Source organism: Lissotriton vulgaris, chromosome 3_1 (genome assembly GCF_964263255.1).
Source record: "Lissotriton vulgaris chromosome 3_1, aLisVul1.2, whole genome shotgun sequence".
Classification (NCBI taxonomy): Eukaryota; Metazoa; Chordata; class Amphibia; order Caudata; family Salamandridae; genus Lissotriton; species Lissotriton vulgaris.
In genome coordinates this window covers 2,077,821,284-2,077,846,926 of record NC_141689.1, presented here as the reverse complement: position 1 = coordinate 2,077,846,926, position 25,643 = coordinate 2,077,821,284, and the positions used below count along the sequence as shown (strand labels likewise).

At 44.7% G+C, this 25,643-nt stretch overlaps 1 protein-coding gene across 1 annotated transcript in view; it reads right to left on the bottom strand.

Annotated features, from left to right (window-relative positions):
• DLC1 (DLC1 Rho GTPase activating protein) overlaps positions 1–25,643 on the bottom strand; it is a 1,582,515-nt gene that overhangs the window by 950,261 nt on the left and 606,611 nt on the right. Inside the window, exon 4 of the mRNA XM_086962607.1 lies at positions 4,206–4,343. Within this exon, the coding sequence (XP_086818733.1) occupies positions 4,206–4,343 (138 nt within the window). The remainder of the gene's footprint in view (positions 1–4,205; positions 4,344–25,643) is intronic.

Here is a 25,643-nt window from a genome sequence, read left to right as displayed (position 1 = left end):
TCCCCCTGGAGTCCCAAAGTGACTTTGACATCCTCAACTTTTTAGACTACATGGCAGCGTGCCAACGATCACAGTTGGTTCCAGGGCCCACAAACGAGGCTGGCCATCTCCTCAACCTTGTTTTCTCGAACATCCCATTCCTAGAGATCCCGCCCCCTTTACCCATGGCTTGGACCGAGGACACTTTCTTCCATTTTTTGATACACCTAGCAGGCCCTAAATCCCAGCCCCACTGTAACCCTCTATATAAACGCCCATAGCACAAATTAGTACACACTACCCTCTGGGACATTCTTGGCCCTCTAAAATTAGTATTGCCTGCCAACTTCGAGATGGCTAATGATTGCTTCAGGGAGTAGGTCAATCAGGCACTAGACAAATGCCTCGCAGCCAAATGGACTTACCCCAAAAAATCATGGTCCAATGTCTGGTTTAATGAATCACTCATAGCAGCCAGAAAGATATGTAGAGGTTTGGAACGCACCTGAAAACTTTCATATGATTCCACTTCTAAATTTCAATATGTCTTTGAAGACTACAATAAACTGGTCTGGAGATCCCGTGCTGCCTATTTTGCCAATAAAATTAATACCAGCATTAACCACTGTAAAATGATCTATTCTCTATTAAAGGATATGGTGAAATCCCCTCTGGCCCTTGAAAACACTATAACGTCTAATGCCCAATGTGAGGTAAATGCTACCTACTTCATTAACAGGGTTGAGGGTATCTATGACAGCTTTTGCCCTAAGAGTACAGTTCTGGACCCCCAGGAAGGTTACCTCACTGGCACTGAGACTCACTTCCTTCTGGCCTTCCCTTTGACTACTATTGAAGGCCTCCAGTCCTTGCTTACTAAGATAAAATCTGGGTCTCCAGATGAACCTCTTAAACTGGACATCTTCATTAAGTTCCAAGACAGCCTCATACCCAGCTGCCTGGAACTCATCAATCTATCCTTATCCTCGGCAGCGACCCCGCAATCCTGGAAACATGCGAAAGTCATCCCCCAATTGAAAAAGCCGTCTCTAGATGCCTCTAGACATGAGAATTACCGCCCGATCTCTTTGCTCCCTTTTCTAGCCAAAATCACTGAATCTCATATGAACACCATCCTGACTTAGTGATTCAGTGATCTCGAATCTTGTTCCATATTAGACACTTATCAAAATGGCTTTAGGCCCTGTCATAGTACTGAGTCAGCTCTATTGGCGGTTACTGAGCAACTCAGAGCATCACTGAATGAGAGCAGAACTTCAGCACTGATTCCACTAGATCTCAGTGCTGCCTTCAATACGGTCTCCAATAACATCCTGCTTTTTCGGCTGCCGGAGATTGGTATCACTGATAAAGCCCTCGTCTGATTCTCATCTTTTCTGAGTAACAGGACCATTCAAGTCATCACTCCCACTTTCCACTCCCATATACATTCCCTATCCTGCGGCTTCCTCCAGGGTTCAGCATTGAGCCCCACCTTTTTCAATGTTTACATCTGGCTGCTGGCCTTCCTGGTCAGAGCCCGTAATATCTCCCTGATGCCATACACAGATGACATGCAGCTGATACTTTCCTTTACCAATGACCCCAGTCGGGATGTCGCAAAATTTCAGGAGGACCTGAACGATATCTCTGCCTGGATGGAGGATAATTGTCTTCAACTGAACTCCACAGCAAGTGGTGGCCCCAGAAGCTTGGCGCACCACCTCTGCCGAAAACTGTTGGTAAAAATCTAGGCCTCTGGGTCGATAGCACCCGCACTTTTAAAGATCACACAAAGTCTGTTACAGGAACCTATTTCGGCTTGCTGCAGGGCCTCAAACCCATATTGTTGTTTTTTTACCCCCACACTCGCCAGCTGATTTGTTCAAGCCACTGTTCTAGCTAGGCTGGTCTATTGCAATGGGTTGCTCCATGGCACCAGTCGTGACTAAAAGGCTAAAGCGCACCCTGAACGCTGCAGCCCGCGAACTGTTTGCCGTCCCCAGGCACTCCTCGATTTACGGCCTTCTGCGCCGACTTCACTGGCTGCCTATGGAACAGAGAATTCAATTTAAAGCGCTTTGCCTCACTCACAAGATTTTCTCAGGCTCGGGTCCAGCGCTTTCGAGCGATCTATGCCTTCCTTACATCCTGACACGTTATCGACACTCGTCCGACCACCATCTGGAACAAGTTCCTTGGCTTCAAAGAGCCAGAGCCGGAGGACGTTCATTCAAGGTGCTTGCGCCGGCCATCTGGACTTTCTTGACTCTTTTCATCAGAAGCATTCCCAACCTTTTGTTCTTCAGAAGGACGGTGAAGACAGGGTTCTTTTGCTGATGGTTAGTTTCCTATCCCATCCTCCTTTCTCTGCGTCTAGTGCTGGGACGTCCCTTTGAAGGGACAGCCATGCGCTTTACAAATTATATAGCGTAACATAACAACAAACGTAACAGGGCATGTTGCCATGAGAGGTTACAAAATGAGACAAGGCGGTACTAAGGAGGCACCACTAAGCCTTTTGACCAATGAATAGCTGCAGTTTACAGTGGACAAAGACATAACCCAATGAAAAATATGGGCGGAGAGTGGCGGAGCTTCAAGTCCCTATCTCAATACAGAATGCCTCGCAGAGCAGCGCATGCAAATGCGCTGCCCAGGCTCGACCTAAAAAGAAGGTAGTCCATACAGCAGTAGCGCAACTATAGCTCAGGTGCAGATTGAATCCCCCCCTAATAGCATGAGTGCTCATTGAAAGTTAGCCGATTACTTTACTTGAATGTAACTTACAGGTTGGCCTTGCATGCCCAGGCCTTAGGCCATGCCCACACACTCAGAATGAGTGGCGATGCGCCGGCTGGCAGCTCCTAGTGTCCTGCACCTCTTTCCTTAGCTTTAAAAAATCACTGAAAACCGTCCAAAGAGTGGAACTACTGATCCCTTCGGGGATGCATTCCAGCCTAGAGCCACCTATTACTCTAAAGATTAATCAGGATAATATCGGAATTACTCCAGAATTATAACTCATAGTTAGTAAAACATCTGAACTGTTTTAGATTGATGTTCTGGAGGCCACGCTGCAAGAGAATATTGTACGCTGCTGTATGGTAAGAGAAACCGCAATGCTAATAAAACCCCAAGTATTTACAGTCAACAGCAGTACTTCTGTAGTGAGGATACAGACAACATACCTGAAAATAATGAGCCACTCAGAACTTCCATCAATACAGAATTGTGCGCTTGAAAAACATGCATTCCCTTAATAATCCATATATGGACACAAGTGATGTGAATGTAAACAGGTAATGTCACGGCTTACATTTGACTGAGACTGGGGCTGCGGGCAGCACCTTTGATAGTATGAACAAATCCAAAAATAACATAATTGCTAAGTAAGGGAGATGCAGAGAAGTGACTTTTATAAACCCCAATGGGATTACATACTTTTCAAAACACAACAGATAGGACCCGCAAAGAGTCTTAGCACGTACTTCTTCAGGCAAAATTGGCAACCCCTGTCAGGGGAATTCATCTAAAATCTGCCCTTTTGTGTAATTTCCATCCAAATCCAAACAGACAAAAAAGTCCATCCAAGCAATGATAGACTGGTCACTGCAGAGCCTGCAGCAAGTCAGGAAGTCACGGCAGCTACCTCCTCCTCTGATGCACTCCCGATTCAAGGTGCTGGATCTTCAGATCCCCTCTTCTATCACAGCCCGTTGGGTAGTAGTAACCGCCCAATTCGTCCTCAAAGCTGTGAGACTATGCAACAAATCTTTTAGCTCATAAAATAAAAAGTGCCTTAAAATGTGAGAAGTGTCAAATACCGACATTTACCAAGTGGGTGATAGTGAACTGTAGCTGACAAGGAGACAAAGTATGCTTCATGAGGGGCAAACGCTCATGAGTGCCTTGCACCTGCTAAATTTAGGCACAAGGTGGCTATGTTACAATGAGGTAAACCCAGAACCACATTCCCTCACAGGTTAGTCAGCTACTTCAGCCCTACAGAACATCTATATCCTTTAAATTCAATTTCTGAGCTGGACCATTGCCTGTTGATTTTAGGAGCCTGTGCCTAGTCAGTGGAGAGGTCGAAGAGCTTAATAAAATGGAGGGATTCTGAAGAAAAATTCAAATCTCTTCATGGCTTAACTTTCAATCCCAATTCACTAACTTGTATTGGTTACAAATATGACAGATTTTTATGGTCATTCTGAACTTACCGTAACCTTGGGTTTGGCTCCAGAATCATTCACTGGAACTTCGGTCACAGAGGCAACACAGGTACCACGAAGCAAGTTCTTTGTTGACTGTTTCATTGGAGCAATGTCACTTCCACTTTTAGTTCCAGATTCCAAACCCTGTCAAATATTGAATCGATATTGTTCATAATATTTTTACATATATTACTGATACAATTAAAAAATAATTTTCATATTCAAAACCATATGCAAAATGCACCTGCATTTCATGTCAGAATTCTACAAAGATATTTAGAGGAATGTTAATTTCCTCGATTCTGCTGAAGCTCTGAAATCTTAAAAAAACATACATTAAATACACTGAACATGCATAGTGCTCTTTTGGGAGCGTCCCATACAGTGTTATATTAACTTGAAATGGATAGTTTGGTCAACAAGTCTACATAACTGCAGACCGATATTGTATACGTTCACTTATAGAGTCTCAGTTGACACATTCAACACACTACTGCATGTCATGTGTCCTGTGGAAAATAAGGGTTGTGGAAAGAAGGATGATGGTTAGTTATACTGCTCTCTGTGCACTTTGCTTGTCACGCAGAGGGTACAACCATTAGTAATCAACTAGTTTTTTTGTTACTAATTAAGCCACATAGTGCTATAGAGACGTAGCTGTGTAAAGAGGCCTCTGCATATCCTCTCCCATTTGCATCTTTCCTTGAAAAGGAGCAGAATTAAGATAAAAAAAACACAAACGCTCTTATTATAATATATTGCTATATGGCTAAGAACACAAGGATGGCACAGCGGACAGGGTCGGCTTTAGTCGTTTGTTGGCACCCCTCTGCCAGGGATTCCCTCACAACCCCCTTTAGCAGTGCCCCTCAAGTCTCCATAACCAGTATCTCTCAGATGCATTTAATTAGTTTTATAGCAGCAGTCATACCAATGCAGGATGTCATAGTACTTTACATCACACACTTATACAGAGACAATTAATCATATGTTTTTAAATCAGTACATAAGAAACGTTACACAAGACAGAGTCACATGTCATCCATACTTTTATGCAGTATAGTTTAACAATGCTTGATCTGAAGAAGCACAAACTCATGAACCCATTTTGCAACATTAGGATAATGAAAGATGGGGGAAAATCATAACGCTCTAACCTATAGCTTGCAGTGGAGCTCTTTGATGGCAGTTAATTGCTCAGGGTTCTACATTAGGAGTTTAACTTATAATATGCAAGTAACATAAATTCTCTGTGACAAAAACAGTAACCTACTGACCTATTTATATTATATGGATTTTGTGATCTGCATTGTACACGTTCTTAGCAACAGGTATACTAACTCTGTACTACCTTACTAAAAGTCAACATTTCCACTGGACAACACTCCGGTCTCTCTCCAGGAACAACATCAATCACCTGAGTTTTTTTTTACATTTTTATTGTTGCCTGAAAATTGCTGGAGGTACACAGAAGCAGGTGCTTTTAAAACCATACTATATAATGCCCTTACCCGAAGTCAACGCCCAGTGTGGTGGCACTGGTTGCACCACCCTAGAGCTTGCCCTGACAGTGGATTACCATCCCCATGTTCGTTTTTCAAAGGGATACATTTTTGTTAAATTAGCCCATGTTTATTAAAGGAACACGTGCTGTTTTAAGAACAAATGTGTAGTGAGGAGGTCCATGCAAGAAGGTTGTAAATAAAGATGATTTATTCAAACAGGTAACATGTTGGATAGTTCAGAACAACAAGTAGTTAAGTTGTGAAGAAGAGCCCCACCAGGAGCAGCCTGTCTGCTGCCCAGCCCATGCTCAACTGTCACTTCACCACTCTCTGTCCCAACATTCCGAGGCACATCAAGACTCCAAAATTCTATTGAGCACAGAGCACAGGCACTGGCTGATCAGGAGGTGTAAAATACATTACATTACAAATGCAGGATACTACAAAATGTTTCCTATTTGGAAAGACATTGGAGAGAGCAGAGACTGCCTACACAATTTACAAAGGGGAAGATGTCCAACAGAAATATCTATCCCTTTGTAAATGAGTTATCACCTCGATTGAGGAGTTGGCAACTTCTCAATGGTTTGAGGACATCATTGTGGTCACTAACCGTTTCATGCATCTTACTGGAAATTACAAATTAGAGAGGATGTCACTTTCATGGCCAGTCCTAAAAATTAAATTAAATGAGTTGTAAAACCCCTTTTTCAATTTAGGAGGGTTTTTTCTGAATCGTAAAATTGGTTTGCTACACTGTGAAAACACTTTTGCAGTCATAAACCCTGTGATTCTGGTGTTGAACATCTGGCCCGAAGTCTTCTTCTTTTGCTATGTCTTCTCACCTTATTACTATCTCTTTGATGTAAAACAAACCATATGTTTATGGTTGTTATTACTATACCTTACATTAACATTAGCATACCCTCTTTTTAGGTCAATCTTCAACACCGACTTTTCACAGGTAAATTTAGATTTTTGTTGAGACCATTTAAAGGGGTCAACGTTACTATAAACTTGCAGAGGAAGATATTTCAGGACATGGGACATAGGCCAAACTACCCGAAAGAGGAAGCCCATTTGATCTGTTGTGAAAATGTGGCCTGCATTGGCTAACTACACAAGTTTTGTTAAACTGGGTTTGACTGCTCAAAATGACATGGTTTTCACACGAGGCACAGCCTAATCCACAGCAACATCTCACAGAGTGTGACTTCATGGGTCATGTTTATTTTTTTTATTTTTATAAATCTTTTTTATTAAACAGACATCGGTATAGATTGTACAATACAGAAGACCAGACTGCTTATGCATTACAGTACATACTGATGGAAAGATATACATTAGTAACATAAAAGAGGAACATTACGGGGAGGTAGGGTCCTCCTGGTCAATGCTTTTAGGTGGTGTACAGATCTCTACTCTATAGGTATTCCACGGGCTCCAAATACGGGACCATTTTCTAGAACATCCCCTTGCCAAGTATACTGCATTTTCTCTAACCATGCATCAACCAATGTTACTCTCCGAGGCTTCTGGTGTGGGTGGGTGCGCTGCTGCCCACAGCTGGGCGATGTTTCTTTTTCCTAACATGAATCCCAGGGTAGCCCATTGTGTCTGATGAGTGTTTAAATCTGTGGGCTCCCAGATGTTTAGGAGGCATCGCCTCTTCTCCGGACGAAGGCAGAGACGCAACACCTTGTTAATCGTGTTGTGTATCTGGAGCCAATAAACGCTAATATGCGTGCATTCCCAAATAGTGTGCATGAACGTTCCGGTATGACCACAGCGCCTCTTGCATTCTCCGGTGTCTGACCACCCCATGGACATCAATCGGGCCCGTTATGTAAATCCTATGAAGGATCTTAAGCTGCACCAGTCGCAGGCATGCTGGGATAGCCACCAATCTGGAGAAAGACACTGCTATCTGCCAGGGGCAATCTTTACTTAAAGTTAAGTTACTTGTCAGAAGTAACCAATTAAACCTGTTTAATGCAGAAGTTGCTATTGCACAACTTATTCTCTCAAACGAAACTGCACTGCCTTCTTCATAGTACTATCCAAAACACACAACAATTACCCCATTAAGTTGCATACAAGCCTACACAGGACACAGCAGAACATTTTGGGTAAGAAAAGCTTTCACTGTTCCAATACATTGCACTTAAGATGCTACTAAGGGGCTAGAATGCTCACCACAATAAAAACCCTAAATAAACTAGTCAACATAAAAAAATTAAAGAAGCAAATGAATTATTCTAGACGTCCATGCAACCTCTATACATTTGGCCATGAGAGGTTCCTCATGGATGGCAGTGCGCTTTACGAATACAAATAACATAACACCTGTGTAGTGTAAGTTGTCCACCTGCCTGAGTTTGAAAGACTCATTACTGAACTGGGAAACATTTCCTTTCTTAAAAAGTTCAAAAGTTACTCCTCTACCTCAAAAAGGTCTATATATTTCCCCTGTGAATATTTGGGGGCCAGATGTACAGAGCATTTTTCCAGTCACAAACCTGTAAAATGATTTTCAATTGTACAAACACAAAATGCGATTCAGTAACTTGTTACCAAATCTCAATTTGCATTTTCGATTCTGCATTTGGAAGGGGCATGTTTTGGATTTCTAAATTGGTATGGTATGTATTGTTGTTACGGCAGGATTACAGTTGGAAAACACTTATAATTGACTGCGATTTTTATAGTGGTGGAAGTCCATTTGTGGATGGAAAGGGGTCCCCCAGGGACTCCTTCACCCTTTGAGAATGGTGAAAAAATATTTTTTAAGAGCAGGCAGTGGTCCCATGGACCTCTACCTACTGTGATGGGATAAAACTTCAAAGTTTCATTTTTTTCTTAATATATATACTTGTATAATAAATGTCACAGTGGTAGACATCGTATACGTACAGACCCGGAAGAGTGCGCTCTAAAGCTGAATGTCTCACATTTTACTGAAACACAATTCTTACTACTTAATATTTGTCCATCCTCCTGTGACTAACCAATTCTAATTGGTCCTCTAGATGATTAAGCAATCCCTAAATGGAGTAAAGGCTGCTCTCACCTTGCAAATGATATGAAGTGACAGAACTACTTATAACATCTCATCTAACTCTATTCCCATGTCCCGCTTCATGTGACAACTAACAACATTGTAAGTTCACATTTTCCATCACAGAAGTATACTTTTTCCAACTCCTTCCAGTGACAGACAGTTCCTTGAGTGGAAATAAATTGCAAAGGTGGTAAAGGAATCAAAACACTTGCTAACTTTTACCTGGGTCTTCATGCCTTAGACAAACGTGCTCCAATGATTTTAAAAACATAATGGTAAATCACTACACACCAGAAAGCTCAAAAATGAAGATTGTTCCACAATGGCCCACATTCTACAATAATTAATCCTCCTTGAGTTAAAGATGCTTTTAAAACAAACCCTTTCCAGTAACTTCTACTTGTAGCGCATGTCAATTGGATTATTCCCATTCACCCTATACCACTTTTAAACATCACCCTTCTACCTTAGCTAATTTTGGTGAAAAAGTTCGAGACACAGAAAAGTGTATAACAATGGTGATGTGGAAAATTCCCATCTATAAATGTTTGTGTACAGCAGGAAAAATCACAGAAGCAGCATATGTGAATGAACCACATTGATCACTTAAAAGTAGTTCGAAAATTTAACTTTTTGTCAAACAGTACAATAAGCAATAGAACATACATTTGTATATCACATCATACAACAATCAAATATCTCTAGTGCTTCACATTCTGGAAGTGCATGTTAAAACAAAGCAAAACAACAACTTTGCGTTTTGGGATATTACCGGCGCCCATAGGTGGATGTCTCCAACCTACATCAGGGGTGGTTGGAAGATCTTAACCGCATCCGTGCGGCGCGAATTCCCCGCCCATGCTGACTCCGCCTTGTGCGGGCGGAGTCATGACGGAACGGTTCCGTCATCAGCACAGCTCAGCCGATGCTGATGACGGAACCGTTCTGTCATCAGCATCGAAGGGGTTAACCTTAATTCAGTCCCTGCATTGAGCATTCCTATGTCTCCCAGCACAGTAATTGAAACCCCGTCCTCATTAGAATTTATTTTCTTGATAAGGGCTGAATGGCAGCTGTGCTAGACAGTCATCAGGAAAATGTATTTTATACTTTGTAATCAAGATCACCATCTTATAAAGTGAAGAACAAGGGGGCATATTATCAAGCCTGTGCGCTAAAATTATCGCAGCTTTATCGGCCGAAAACGGCCGATAAAGCGGCGATAATGGGCTTCATAATATGCTCTGTGGAATTCCAATCGAAGCCCATGTTAGATGTCTTCACATCTAACATGTGCTTCGATTGGAATTCCACAGAGCATATTATCAAGCCCATTATCGCCGCTTTATCGGCCGTTTTCGGCCGATAAAGCGGCGATAATTTTAGCGCACAGGCTTGATAATATGCCCCTTGGTAGTTTATTTTCACCCGGTCTTACACGCATATGGGTGAATGCTGCTGTTGGAAACAAAATACTAATATAGCAAAGTTCTTTGAAGAATTTGGAAATTTTGTCAGAAGCCCACAGACACACTTTTGCCGGAGCCATTGAAGCTCCAAAAAGATTACTGAAACAAAAGAAAAAAAGAGAATGTTCAGATATTGCCTGAAGTAGCCATTAAAATTACTAGAAAATAGGTTATTACACCATTAGTCTAAAAATTACACTCACTGCTAGAATATGTGAGGAGTGAGAAAAAACTCAAAACTTATTATACCACATGAAGCCAGTCATGGTCTGCACGAAGTATGTACAAAATCAGTTAAGACCCTATAGACCATTCTAGGAAGACATGTTCAAGTAATAAATAAATAAGTCTTTGAAGCGTCCAAAAAATTAGAGTGAAAGCATCTAGCAAGTTCTTCATATCCCAGGCTTACAACTGATAAAAGCTTTGCCACACTTCATTGTGGAAAAATCCCATCTTACCTGCCTGGATACTGATCTACGGTACAAAAGGGGGTGGTAATGGACGGAGCATCTGAACCAATCAAACAATCACACCCAGTCAAAAGATCTGGGTTTAATCCATCACCGTTCTTTAGCCCACTCTGCCACCCCAGTTCAGACATGGCTATATGCAAATCAGTCTGACCCTGTGCCTCATGGGAACAGTCCAGCCCGAACTGCCAAGCCATGCCTTCCCTGGACCGGAAACAAGCTTCCGAGGACTGCTTTCTGGCATTCCAGCCGTCTTCAGCCCGGCTTGCTTGAATCCAGTGGCAAAGTGAGCAAGGGAGTGTTTCATTGATTCAGATGCCTTTTGTACCGCTGGATACTGATCTAAGCACCATTTTTAGGTCTCGCTGAGCCAACACATGCACTGCTCTGTGAGACATTTAGTAGGCGGCTTTTGAAAGTGCCCCCACAGGCTTCTGGTGGCTTCAAGGTCGGGTGCACGCAAGCGTGCACGCGCGCAGCCGTCTTGCGATCGCAATCACTTTTGCGGCCGCCAATGCTTGTTTTTGTTGTTTTCTTTTTTTTCTGTACAACCCTCTTTTGCTTTGTAGCTAAGTTAGTTAGCATTCTATAAATCCCACACATATATACAAACATTCCATTAAGAGACAGCGTGGATTGGAAAATAAAAGTCCTTTGCTTTTAGGCAGGCGGTCAAGCAGCCTTGGTCTTTTCTTTAACCAAATTGGAATGTCAATGGGATGTGCAGCTTTCAAAGGACGTTAGCAAATGTGTGCTTGAATGATAGTCTTGGCAGAGGAAGAGGACTGTGGGTATGAAATGTGACCCTAGGCCCCAGATCTAATAAGGCTTACTGCAAAGGCGACGCATAGGTATTTATTTTCCAGCGCAAAAGGGGTTTTGTGCTGAAAAGGTACCCTTTTATGGACATAAAAAGCACTTTGCTCAGCTTTGTGATGCTTTACGTCGAGGAGGTGTAACTCGGGTGAGTCAGTGCAAATACCCATAGGCTTAGCCGCAAAGCCTGATTTATTAATATATCCACACTAGGCTTTGTGTAAATAAAAATCAGCACTTCTTTGAAGCAGGTGTTAGGAAAACAAAATGTTTGAATTTCTAAAAAAAAACAGGCATGTTTCTTGTGTGCTAAAGTTCAAAGCACACAATTAGAGCGTGGGATCCTTCTGAGTTTGTCCTTGAGTAGGAGTTTGCCTTAGAAGGATATGCTTGCAGTACGAATTCTAGGGTAGATAGCAGTACTTAATTTGTGCCGGTGTTTACCAGTGCTTGGCACCAGTGCTTATTTCACAACATCAAAATGAATGGGTGACACATGACCCACAGAACCTTTGGAGCTACTAGTATATAAGAACAATTGGTTCTGTATGGAAGTGTGAAATGTCTTTTAAATCATTTATATCCTGGTAACCTAGGACATACCAATGTATGCAGTGACATATATATCTTGACAAACACAAGAAAATACTTAGTACTGACACAAAAAAATCAACGTAAGATATATTAATACTCCAAATTAGTGCCATACAAAAGTGTGCGTAACATGTATAATAATACAAGACTCATGACAATATACAAACAAGCACTGGCATAACCAATAGGTCTCGCCTTTGGGACTTTATAAGTGTTTAGCAATGCAACAGTTGATGTTGTTGCACCAAACATATTGTGCTGGATAACTAACAACTTATAAGGTCCCCAAAGCTAGACCTATTGGCTATGTCAGTGCTTGTTCATATTGTCTTCCATTCTGAAAAATATCTGTCCATTGCTGCTTTCAGTAAATAGCTCAATATGTGAACACTACGGTATTTGCTTCTTTACCAAGTAATCGAGTTTTGGTTTGAACTGAAACATGCCCAGTCAGCTCACTATTAATTTATCTTTAATTGACAATGTTTGAAGGGTGAATACAGTTGGTAGGTCATATAACCATAAATCATTAAATATTAAAGACATTGAGCTTGGTCTAACTATGAACATTTCTAAATCTGTCCTTAAGTTTCATTTACCAAAATTGTTGCTAAAAAATATCCTTAAAGAAGTACTATTGTTTCACATACCAAACAAGCACTGGCATAGCCAATAGGTCTCGTTTTTGGGACCTTATAAGTATTTAGTTATGCAACACAATATCCTTGGTGCAACAACAACAGCATGCGCGCTGCGTAGGCGAGACCTAAAAAGGAACAAAAATATTGGTAAATCTGTTGGTACTAGGTGGGCGCCGAAGGTGGCCGGATTTGCATCGAAACCTTAGGTGTATCATAAGTCTATGCGATGGAATACGGGCTAAAGAAATTGAATGTTCAGGCAGATGAGTTATACAGGTTGTATTTGCAGGTGCATGATGAATTGAGGAGGGATGGTGGAGAGGAGTGTGAAGTTATTGCAACCTTTAAAGATGAGGAGGAAAGTCTTGGGACACAAGGGGGAGTAGTACCCGAGGAGGAGTGGGAAGAAGTGATGAGAAAGGATGTGGACATATCTTTGGTGAAGGATTTTTTAGTGACACATAGCCATCAGAGAAAATGCTGCAAGGAGAGTGTGTTGCATACACCAAGATCGGGGATGAACAGCTGTTCAAATCGAATGTTTTGAATAGAACAGCCAAGATTGTACCACCAGTTGTTTTATGTGGCAAGATTGTGGCTTTGGCACACAAAGGCATTGTGGAATGCCAAGTACCAAAATAAAGGTGAGAGAATACTTCTGCTGTCCGGGAAAGGGTGCCTCATAATTTTTCAAAATGGCTGGAGATCAGTAAGGTGGGTAATGTGACTACGGAAGTTGTCATAATTTTCCCGGGAAACATATTCTTCCAGGAATCTATTCCTGAGGTGCTATACAGTTTACTTTGGACAAGATGCAGCAGTTCCCAGCTTCGAGGGGCATCAAGCACACAAGAGTAGCCATCTGCCTTCCAGAGAGGCAAAAGGTCAGTTGGAACAGAATAACAGAGTGGTAAAGGAGTCACTCCAGTTGGCACTCAAGTCAGGGTCCTGTTAGAGGAAGACTTTTCAGGCTACTTTGCTGTCATATAGGGGACCTCGAGTACAATTGCAGGAATTTCGCCCTGAGAGTTGCTTAAGGAGTGTGAACTGACATCCAAGTTGGTGTCTTGGTGGTTGATGCATCTGTAGGAAATACGACAGAAGTTTGACGATGACACAGAAATGAAGGAGGGACGGAGTTGAGTGGAAATGATGTATTCTGAGATCCAATAAAAAGAGAAACACAGTGCAGAAGCTGCAGTCCCTTTGCCTGCAGCTGCTGTTCCTTGCGAAGTAACACACAGCCAGCCATTTTGATTCCATTCAGACGTTCCAAACACACTCTATCTACTCACATTCCATCCATCCACTACACTACAACATTACTCTATTCCACAGTAACTTCAAACTATTTCAACCAAATTTGAGGTCAACCTGCCCTCTTTTGTTGGTGACTAAAATAATAATAATAATACTGACATTTATAAAGTGCAAACAGCTACCTCAAACAGAGGTGTCCCGGGGCTCATGCAGTGGAAGGCACGCAAATGTTGAACCGAAAAGCATGGCCCTAAAACATCTTGGCATTTACTGGTCTCCTTATCTTTATTTCTTCACATGGGTCTATTGCAACGTACTTGTTCTATATAACCTTGTTCATGAACAATGTTCATGCACACTTAGAAATACTAAGACCCCGAAAGGGCACCACCATACGAAAATAAATTATGTTTAAGAAGCTAGGAAACTTTTTTTTTTAAACACAATTGTAACTCAGAATTCGTTTCAGGGCAGAGATTACAAATAATACTTGGATAGAAGTGCAAAAGAAAATTAACAATTCTGAGGAAAGCACTTGCCTCTAAATAGCAAACATGTTTGAAATCCTTTGACATAACAGCCACTGACTTGCCATTATACAAGTATGTACTTAAAACCATAATTTCATTTTTTAATGCATACTATCTAGAAAGTAACTTACTACTAGAGGGGGAGCTTGTAGTTGAAGTCCGGAACCGTTTAGCATTTTATGATCCAAAATAAAAACGATTTTATTGTTCAACATGTAGGACAATGGGTTGGTTGAAAGGCCCCGGGCAAGATTGCCATGCACCATACTGCTACTGATTTTATCACACTGGCCAGCCTGGCACTTATTACGAGCCCAACCCTCACACCCATACGTATGTTTTGCATGTAGGTCTCCAACCGAGTTCTACATTTTGATGGACGGTAGGGGTCTATAAAATCCAAAGCAGACAGATTGATGAATTAAATGCATACGTTTTATTTTAGATCAAGAGTTGAAGCACAGCACATCAGTTCAGCATAAAGATCCTCAGTATCACAGTTGGTATGGAATCTGGAACCCAGGATGTAAGATGCAGGCACGCATCATACATTCCAGGCATCAGATCCATACAAAGGGAAACACAGAGGAGAGATAAAGTAATATATATACAAAACGGAATGTAACACATCTTACCCCTAAAAAAAAAACAATAATCTAAATATCAGCAGGGAACCCTCCTATGTACATTAATCTAAGTATCTGCTGGGAACATTCCTTTGTCTACTACAAACTTTAACTCTAGAGGCAACAGATGAATTATCTTGAACAACATTCTGAGGACATTTAGTGAAACCAACACTAGATCTCCATTGGCTATTACTAGGAATAGGAGTAGAAAAACTATGTACATTTTCAACACCATTACATTTTGCCACTCTACGAACATTCCACACTCTTCCATCCTGCGTGACTACACTATTTTTAAAAACCTTGACAACTTTGATGGGAGGGAAAAACTTAGAAAAACCCTTAACAAGAAAACCAGGTTTTTTAATACGCACCCATTCCCCCACCACAAAATCATTAACCCTGGTCTTCATTTTGGAATCAAACAAGGTTTTCATTTTAAGTTGTTTGTCTTCAACACGTTTGGCTACGCAGGCAAGGTCCACAACAGAATCATTTTTATCAAGTTTCTTAATCCACCAGGGACATATATCAGATGGCGGCTCCCTTCCCTTAAGAAGTTTGAAGGGACTGACCCCAGTAACAGAATGAGGTGTAATGCGATATGTCCATAACCTCTTCCTCACAACATCCAACCAGCCATCATCAGAAACATGCACACCATTTACACAATCCTTAAGAACACGATTAAAGTGTTCTACTTGACCGTTTTCCATGGGTTCATACAAGGAGGTAGTGTAATGCTTAACACCACAACCACTAAGAAATTTCTCAACATCAGCTGAAATAAGCTGAGCACCATTGTCTGTAACACAAGTTTCAGGAAACCCTTCCCTCGCAAAAACTTCTTTAAGGAAAAGGATGACGGACTGAGAAGAAGCAGTGCTAACAAATTTCACCTCAGGCCACTTGGAGTGGTAGTCCACTAGGACCAAAGCATAACGAGCATTGTAAGGCAACTGTTTGAAAGGGCCAGATATATCAAATCCTACCTTCTGCTAAGGAAAGTTGGGCCAACTTACAGGCTTGAGGGGAGCTGAAGTCAAAAGAAGCATTTGGTCACTATTAACACAGTGTGAACAATCCCTTACCAGCCTATCCACCATCTTATCAACTCCCGGCCACCAGAAACTTTCTCTAATGAGACGTTTCATTGAAGACATGCCAATGTGACTCTGATGAGAGAGAAGCAAAATCTTCCTCTGTAAGGACTGAGGAGGGATTAACTTACCAGCTTTGAACAGTAGACCAGAAAACTCTTCGACCTCAGATGAAACCTGACAAAATGGAGCCAAATCGGGTGAAATACCCCAACAGGCTGGCCAACCATTCCTTACAAAATCAAGAAGTTGTTGACAAACCACATCCTTACTAAGTTCAGCAAACCACTCTTCTTTACTCAATGAAATAAACTCCTTAGAAATACAATCCCCAACAGAAGCAACAACATCAACCTCATTGTCCACGCTAGGAGCATCTTCACAAGGAAACCTAGAAAGAAAATCCGCTGTGACATTACACTTACCAGGAAGATACACAATCTCGAAATCATACTCCTGAAGCCGTGAAGACAACCGAGCTATGCGAGCTGTAGAATTCCATCCGCCACCAGGAGACAAAATCCCAACCAAAGGTTTATGATCTGTTCGTAGCACAAACCGATTACCCCACACATAATTCCTGAAATGCTCGACAGCCCAAATGCAGGCAAGCAGCTCCTTTTCGATAACAGAGTACCTTCTCTCTGTAGATGACAAAGTCCTTGAGGAAAAAGTAACACACCATTCATCCTTACCAGATGACTGACTCAACACACTACCAATGCCATAAAGGCTAGCATCGACCGTGATAATGCACTTCTTATTAACACAATAAGATTTTAATGTAGGCGCATATGGCTGGGATGCCTGTCACCCCCTCCCAACACAATCCCCAAGGATGGGAAGACGGACGCAGTTCTGAACTTTTGGAAGGCGGGAGGGAGTTACCCTCCCGGCCGTATTTATTAAAATATGAAACAAAATTAAAACATTAAAATAACAGTTTCATATTATGTACAATTTTATATTTATGACATTACGATGCAGACATGTTCATTGGCTAACCTTAACAACTCTCTAATACAAAGGTTCTCCTAGCCGAGTCTAAGCATCCTGCCAATGCATACTTTCTAAAATAAAATTGTACATCCTAACATTACGGGCCAACGGCAAGGTCGTAGCCGGTGTCAGGTCCCCACTACCAACATTCCCCCCTCACGGTGTGAGGGGCGGGCGCACAGAGGACTGTACCTCTGTGCCAACTTCCAATTTCCCTTGTCTTAGCGGGGGCCCCTTATTTAACTCGACGCCATCTTAATGGTCGTCCGAGGACTCGTGTGAGGTGTCTAGAAGGTAGCGTGGACCCCCCCTCCCACCCCACAGTGCTTCACACATCCGCCGTCGCGGATATCCTGGCCCCGGGAAATTCGTAGGAGGGGCATCTCGCCGCCTCCTCCCCTGGGAGGGGCCTATGACCGCCTTCCCTTCGGCGACCCCATACTTAGTGGGTGCCGCCTCCCCGTGTGAGGGGCCAATGGCCGCCTCCCCCCGGGCGCTCCCATCCATAATGGGTGGCGCCCCCCTGTAGGGACCTTGAAATTACTGCTCACCGATCATGACCTTACCGCCTGACCAAAAATAAATACGACGTTTTAACTACCTATTGAAGAAAGAAAATTACTTTTTACGTTGTAATATTTATCGTCTTTAACTTAAACATTCCACACATCATTCAATTAGACTGTGATACTATGCCTCACCGGGGAAAAAATTGTTATGCAGTAAATCATTTTATTGCAGTACAGACATCAACATCTTTATTAACCACTACATCATGAGAAAAGGATATTATCAAAGCAAAAACCAATTTTATTGCAATACTAACGTTGCCATAAGGGGCTGGTGGGTGGGTCAAAAATTGCTCCTTGTTCCGTCGAGGGCTCACGTGCAACGAGACGGTGCAGCTTCCAAGCACAGGAACAAGAGGATGCTTCTTTGGATTGTTGCTCCTTTTATTCTTCTTCGGGAGGGCGTGTACCCTCCTCAGGTACGCTTACGGGGCGTGGCCAACGGTGTAGGTGTCTAGGACAACCCTCCTTGGGCGGGAAAAAGGCGCGCCCCGGCTACGCCGCTTCGGGCATACCAGCCGAGACACGCCCCCCGCCCAAAATGGTTTCCCGGGGGGATCCGGGCCCCCTACCATACGTTCGGGGGGACCGAGTGGTCGCCCCTTTCCATATGACCGGGATGCCTGTCACCCCCTCCCAACACAATCCCCAAGGATGGGAAGACGGACGCAGTTCTGAACTTTTGGAAGGCGGGAGGGAGTTACCCTCCCGGCCGTATTTATTAAAATATGAAACAAAATTAAAACATTAAAATAACAGTTTCATATTATGTACAATTTTACATTTATGACATTACGATGCAGACATGTTCATTGGCTAACCTTAACAACTCTCTAATACAAAGGTTCTCCTAGCCGAGTCTAAGCATCCTGCCAATGCATACTTTCTAAAATAAAATTGTACATCCTAACATTACGGGCCAACGGCAAGGTCGTAACCGGTGTCCGGTCCCCACTACCAACATTCCCCCCTCACGGTGTGAGGGGCGGGCGCACAGAGGACTGTACCTCTGTGCCAACTTCCAATTTCCCTTGTCTTAGCGGGGGCCCCTTATTTAACTCGACGCCATCTTAATGGTCGTCCGAGGACTCGTGTGAGGTGTCTAGAAGGTAGCGTGGACCCCCCTCCCACCCCACACTGCTTCACACATCCGCCGTCGCGGATATCCTGGCCCTGGGAAATTCGTAGGAGGGGCATCTCGCCGCCTCCTCCACTGGGAGGGGCCTATGACCGCCTTCCCTTCGGCGACCCCATACTTAGTGGGTGCCGCCTCCCCGTGTGAGCGGCCAATGGCCGCCTCCCCCCGGGCGCTCCCATCCATAATGGGTGGCGCCCCCCTGTAGGGACCTTGAAATTACTGCTCACCGATCATGACCTTACCGCCACAGGCCGGATAGTTGACCGGCTATCCGGCCCCCTCACACTCCTACTAAAGGTCATGCTTTCATAAACCCATTAACCATGCTACGAAGTCTCCTATGAGTAAGACATTCCCCTCCCGGGACAAATGTACCCCATCCTCGAGATACATGTGATTCCCCCGAATACATCCATGCGGAATACAGTGCAACTGCGCCGAGCGAAACAACCTACCAAGCTTGTTATTGACTTTCTTTACAGAATGATTTAAAGCTGATACTGAACGGGCCCCCCGCCACACCTTCCTGGGAATCATGTGGGACCATGCAATTGTGCACCCCGGGACCCTTCTTGCCAACCAGCTAACAGTGGATAGAATTCTCTCGAATAGTACTCGCCTACCGAGTGTCACCAAATCATTGCCCCCAGGTGTACTATGATTACAGACGGCGGTGACCTTGTCCGCCCTAACAGTCCCTCAACAAAACGTTGAAACTGGTCAATACAGAGCCCGCCCCTTCCGTAGAAGGTCACCCTGTACCCGTATTCCCCAGCTGCGTGAATCATGTCACCTGCTTTGAATACGTCCGCGGCACGCCTCACGTATGAGTGGCCCACGACCCACACCACTCTCTCCTCAGTCGGTGATCTTTGACCGCTGGTCCCCAGGTGTCGGGTCGACTGCACAGTACGCCCCGCATCGTAAACCAAACAGAAGACAAGAAGCGTGAGTGCATGACATTGGCTTCACAACATGTGCAACCGCACATACCTTTTATAACAGTTCGAGGACCAACGCCCCAATTGTTTCACCTGTTCCACACTTTGACCCCTGGCTGTAGCCTCTGTAGCAGCCCCGATCCTAAAGGAATGGGACCCAAAATCGCCCGGGTCCAGGCCCGCTGCCGCGATTGCCATTGTAAGCACCCGCTGAAACTGAAACCTAGTCAGTGGGGTGGCGTCGGTGTGTCTCAGCAAGCTTCCCCCCCATATTACAGCCCTTTGCGCTAAATATTCCTCAACGCATTTCACCGGGCACATGGGGGACCCTCGCATGCGCTGGACAACCATACTGTCCCCCATAGCACCTTGATCGGTCTTGGACATGGCTATTGTGATTACCATTGAATCACCCTTGATCATAATGTGTTCCTGACACAGTCCCCCCCCCCCCCACATCCTGCTTATTTTTTGCCACCAGCTCGCTCACCCGCATAGCCCCATGGAATGCTAATGCGAAAGCGGCCCGGAACAGCACTGCCTCGGACTGGGAGGAACATGTTGCGGGGAGTACTGACATCAACAGGGACAATCTTTCTAACCCAATCGGGCGCCTCTCGTCAGCTCTATGACCCTCGAGGCGTTGCCACCCACGTAGTGCCTTCTTTACCAGAAAGGACGATGTGGGGTCCTTGATGCCATGCGCCTGTGCCATGAATGCAATGGCGGCCCGGTGCCTATTGGCCGTTGCCGCAGATCGGCCTGCCTTGTGGAGTGCCACTAAAAACTTTAGAACATACTCCTCCTGGCCCCAATTATCCCCTCCCGCTGGACCCAAAAATGCACAATAGGAACGAAACGCTCCTTCGTATGCCTTCCTTGTCCTGGGGGCTAGGCTTGCTCCCACGAGGTCCTGTAATCCGGGGCACCGAGTAACCAGAGAGCTTCGGGAAATGGTGCTGCCACTAGGTCCGCGGAAGGTAGATAACCCCTGAAGGCCTGCATATGGGAACGAGAGAGTGCATCAGCCGCTTGGTTCAACACACCCGGCACGTGCCTCGCCCTAAACTGTACGTTCAGTCTCATGCAAAGTAGTACAATTTCTTTTAGCAATCTCAATATCCACTTGCAGCGTGCTGCCTGATTATTTATACATTCAACAACGGTCATGTTGTCGGACCAAAACACCACTGTGCGATCACGAAACTCATCCGGCCATGCCTTCAGAGCCACAAAAATAGGGAACAGCTCAAGAAACCCAATGTTACCTGTGAGCCCGCTGGTGTGCCACTAGGTCGGCCATGTTTTTGCCGACCATCGATTACCGAAGATGGCGCCAAATCCCATGCTCCCTGCCGAGTCGGTCCACAAACCCAGCTCGTCCGAGGACGCTGGTGCCTTGCCCCACACCACTCGCCCGTTGAAGTCCGCCAGAAATGCCAACCATATGCGCATGTCCTGGCGAACCTCTGCAGACAGTCTGGTGCGATGGTGTCCTTCTTTGAGACCGACCATGGCTTGAGCAATAGAGCGGGAAAAGGGGCGGGCCATTGGTATCACTCGTAGGGCAAAGTTAAGCTGGCCCACTGTTTGTTGCAACTGATGGAGAGTAACTTTCTCTTTGCTAATGCACAGTTCCAGTGAAGCCCTGAACTTCGCTACCTTCCCCACCGGCAAACGGAAACATCCTTCCACTGAATCAAGCTCAATTCCAAGAAACTCGAGTGAAGTGGATGGTCCGACCGTTTTACCGGGTGCCAATGGCACCCCGAACCTCTTCATGAGAGTGCAAAATTCCTGCAACGCCAGTGCACATTTTGTGTCGCCAGCAGCCCCCAGGAACAAAAAATCGTCTAGGTAATGCATAACCTGGGTATAGCCCGTGGCTTTGGTGAACGCCCATTGCAGAAAACAACTGAATTTTTCAAAGTAGGCACAAGAGATAGAACAACCCATTGGCATACATTTATCCATGTAGTAGCGTCCCTGAAACACAAAGCCTAACAGACGCTGATCCTGTGGGTGTACCGGGAGCAACCGGAACGCTGACTCGATATCCGATTTAGCCATCAGCGCTCCGGGCCCCAGGCGATTCAAGATGGCGACGGCCTCATCGAAGGATGCGTACCGCACCGAACAAAGTCCTGGATCAATCGCATCGTTCACCGAAAGACCCCTTGGGACCGACAGGTTATGAATTAACCGAAACTCACCTGGGTCCTTCTTGGGGACTACCCCCAACGGTGAACAAACAAAATTAGGGACTGGCGGGTGCCTAAATGGGCCAGCAACTCGGCCCCGGGCAACCTCTTTTGCAATCTTACTTTCCACCACTGCCGTATTCTGCTGTACCGACAGTTGGTTTTTACATAGTGATTCCCCCCGAAAATCCCCCGCCGGGATGTGGAAACCATACGAGAAGCCATCCCGCAACACCCCAGCGGAGACATGATCAGGGTATTCATTTAGCCAGGGGATCATTGCCATGATATCTACGGGGGTAGGTAGCGGTACCCCTCGGTCGATATTAGACCTGTTTGGTCCCTCCTCTACCCCATGTATCACCATTCTTGGCTCTGCACGAACTCTCAGGGTGCGAAGAGTGTCCGCACCCTGCACACTCATGCCTGAACTTACATGTCCCTTGTGGCCTCGTGCACTTGCCTCTGTTAAAGTTCCAACAAACCCCCTTTTTACCTCCGCTCCCACCACTCCTTGGTTGGTGGTCACCATTGGCGCCTGCTCGAAAGGGCGCCGCCGAATGTTGGCGGGAGGGCGCCGACCCGTTCCCGCCAAGTGAAGATGACTTGGTCGGGCCCGGCAGGAGCTGCTTCTGCCAAGAGATGGAGTCGAGACACTCCCACGTCAGAGATGAATCGTGCTCCTTGGCCTTATGAAACTTACTATCATAACCCAACCATTCATTGCCTTCATATGATTCATAGAAATCCATTATACGCGTCTGATAGTAGGCCAATTCGGTCAACACTTCGGGCCTACGTTCCCCCATGATAGCGGTAAACATCGCAAATGCCCTGGCCCAATTTGAGATCGTCTCATCAACCCTGAATCCCGCCATTTTTGCACGCCACACATTCGGGTGCCACAAATCTTTCTGACTTTTAACATACTCCACCTCGTGGTGGTCGGTCAACAGAGAAAACATATTTACATATTTATCTGCCCAAATCAACTCTTTCGTGGCCAGCGGAATATGCTGGACCACTTTTTCCCTTCTTGAGGGTATCGAACCCTCCCTCGCCATTGGTAATGGCTGCTTACCGGAATGCGTAGCTGGTCCCGCTGTCTTTCCAACGCCAGAAGCCGGTCGTTCCGAGGGAACCTGTGGGGGGACAACAGGGAGATTCGCCTTTGCAGCATCTCTTGATTGCCGCAACTGCTTCATTAGTAATCTGGCCTCTTCGGCCGTGTCTCCTGGTGCCGTAGCACCTTCGGTATTTCTGCCGAGCCATGCGGCTAACTGGGCGGCCAGCTCCGGAGGCATATCCTCCTCGTTAGTGGGCGTCACTACAACCGGAATCGGTTGGCCTGCGTCGGGGATCGGGACCGGGGTTTCTACTGGAGTAACCGGACTTGCCGGGGGTGACTCGGGAACTGGGCCCCCCCCCCCCCCCCCGCTGCCCTGTTCCTGGCCCTTTTACCTCTCCCAGCGGGGACTACGCCCGGCAATGCTAGGCCGATTACCTTTTTTGGTCTGCCCGAGTTGTTCATTGCCGCCATTTGTTTTTTCATGCTCGCCATTTCCTTCATTAACATGCGGAGCATCTGGTCAGTCCCTGCCTTCTTTCCGGGCTTCTTGCCAGGCATCGTTGTCGGATATTCGATCCTTGCTGCGTACGAGGTCCTGGAAGTCCTGGATCCAAAAGTACGGAGTCGCTGAAAGAGAAACACAAGAATTACAAGTTCTCAAAAATTTCTCCTTGTTCCGTCGAGGGCTCACATGCAACGAGACGGTGCAGCTTCCAAGCACAGGAACAAGAGGATGCTTCTTTGGATTGTTGCTCCTTTTATTCTTCTTCAGGAGGGCGTGTACCCTCCTAGGTACGCCTACAGGGCGTGGCCAACGGTGTAGGTGTCTAGGACAACCCTCCTTGGGCGGGAAAAAGGCACGCCCCGGCTACGCCGCTTCGGGCATACCAGACTAGACACGCCCCCCGCCCAAAATGGTTTCCCGGGGGGATCCGGGCCCCCTACCATACGTTCGGGGGGACCGAGTGGTCGCCCCTTTCCATTAACAATTTCCTCCTTAATTTGCTTAAAAGCCTGTTCCTGTTTTTCAGTCCAAATGAATTTAGCCGAATTCCTTGTTAGCTCCCTAAGGGGATCCATTTTACTAGCAAAATTTTGGATAAACTTGCTATAGTATTCGCAAAGCCCTGCAAACGAGAGTAATTTTTCCTTATTGTCAGGAGAAGGAGCTTTAACAATAGCATCAACAAGGTTCTTTTTGGGCACAACGCCATCACTTGAAAGAGAATGTCCTAAATAATCAACTGTTTTGCAAAAAAACTTGCACTTACTGGCTTTAATAGTCAGACCAACCTTCTCCAACCTGGAACAAACTTCCTTAAGATGAATGTCATGCTCTGAGAAGTTCTTTGAAAAAATAAGGATATCATCCTGGAAGCACATGACGAAAACACCTAGATCCTTAAATATATGATACATTGCCCTTTGGCCGACGCCAACCCAAATGGCATCCTCTTAAATTGAAATAATCCATGAGGAGTGATAAAAGCTGTGAAGTGCTTGGAGTCTTCCGTGAGCTCGATCTGATGATATGCAGACCTGAGATTTAATGTTGAAAACACACACGCTCCATCTAACATACACAACATTTCATTAATGTTCGGTAATGGGTGACAGTCTGTGACCAAACACTTGTTCAAGGCTCTCAGGTCCACACACAACCTAATAGTTTTATCAGGTTTAATCGCCAAAACAATAGGCGAAACCCATTCGGAGGATTCTACTTCCTCAATGACACCATCTTTAACCATAGTATCCAACATAATTCTGAGTTCCTCCCTGACACTAATGGGAACGCCCCTTAACCTTTGTTTAACAGGGACTGTATTAGGTTTGACTTTAATCCTATGTGTAAAACCATTCAACTTCCCAAGTTTGTCAGAAAAAACATTCGGGAAAGAGTCAGAGACCTCCTTAGAAATAGATGCAATATCACACTCCCCATCAGATACAGCTAGTACACACACAGGATCTTTCAACCTGGGATTCAAAGTGACCCCCAACTTTGCCTGATCCCTCCATCCTAAGACATTCACTCCTTTCAATGCCACATACATTTTGATAACTGCAGAATTATTCTTAATAGTGATGGGAACTTCTTTAAAACCTATAAAACTGATTTCAGATTTATCAAAATTATAGGCAATAATGTCTGGTTTGCACAAAGAATTGATATCAACCAAGTCGCCAAATGACTCTACACAATAATCACGAGTAATTATAGTCCACGGAGAACAAGAGATCACCTTGAGTTCAAGAATTTTACCTAAAATGTTTACAAACTTTTTGGAGATGATAAACTATCCGCTTGTGTCATATCAAATGGAGTTTGTACAGAGACCACAATACCTGATTCTTTAATAGAAGAATCATCATTCCCTTCTTCTGCAACATAAGATACATTCCCACTAGAACGTCTAGAAGTATTAAAAGGAGATTTCTTGTAATC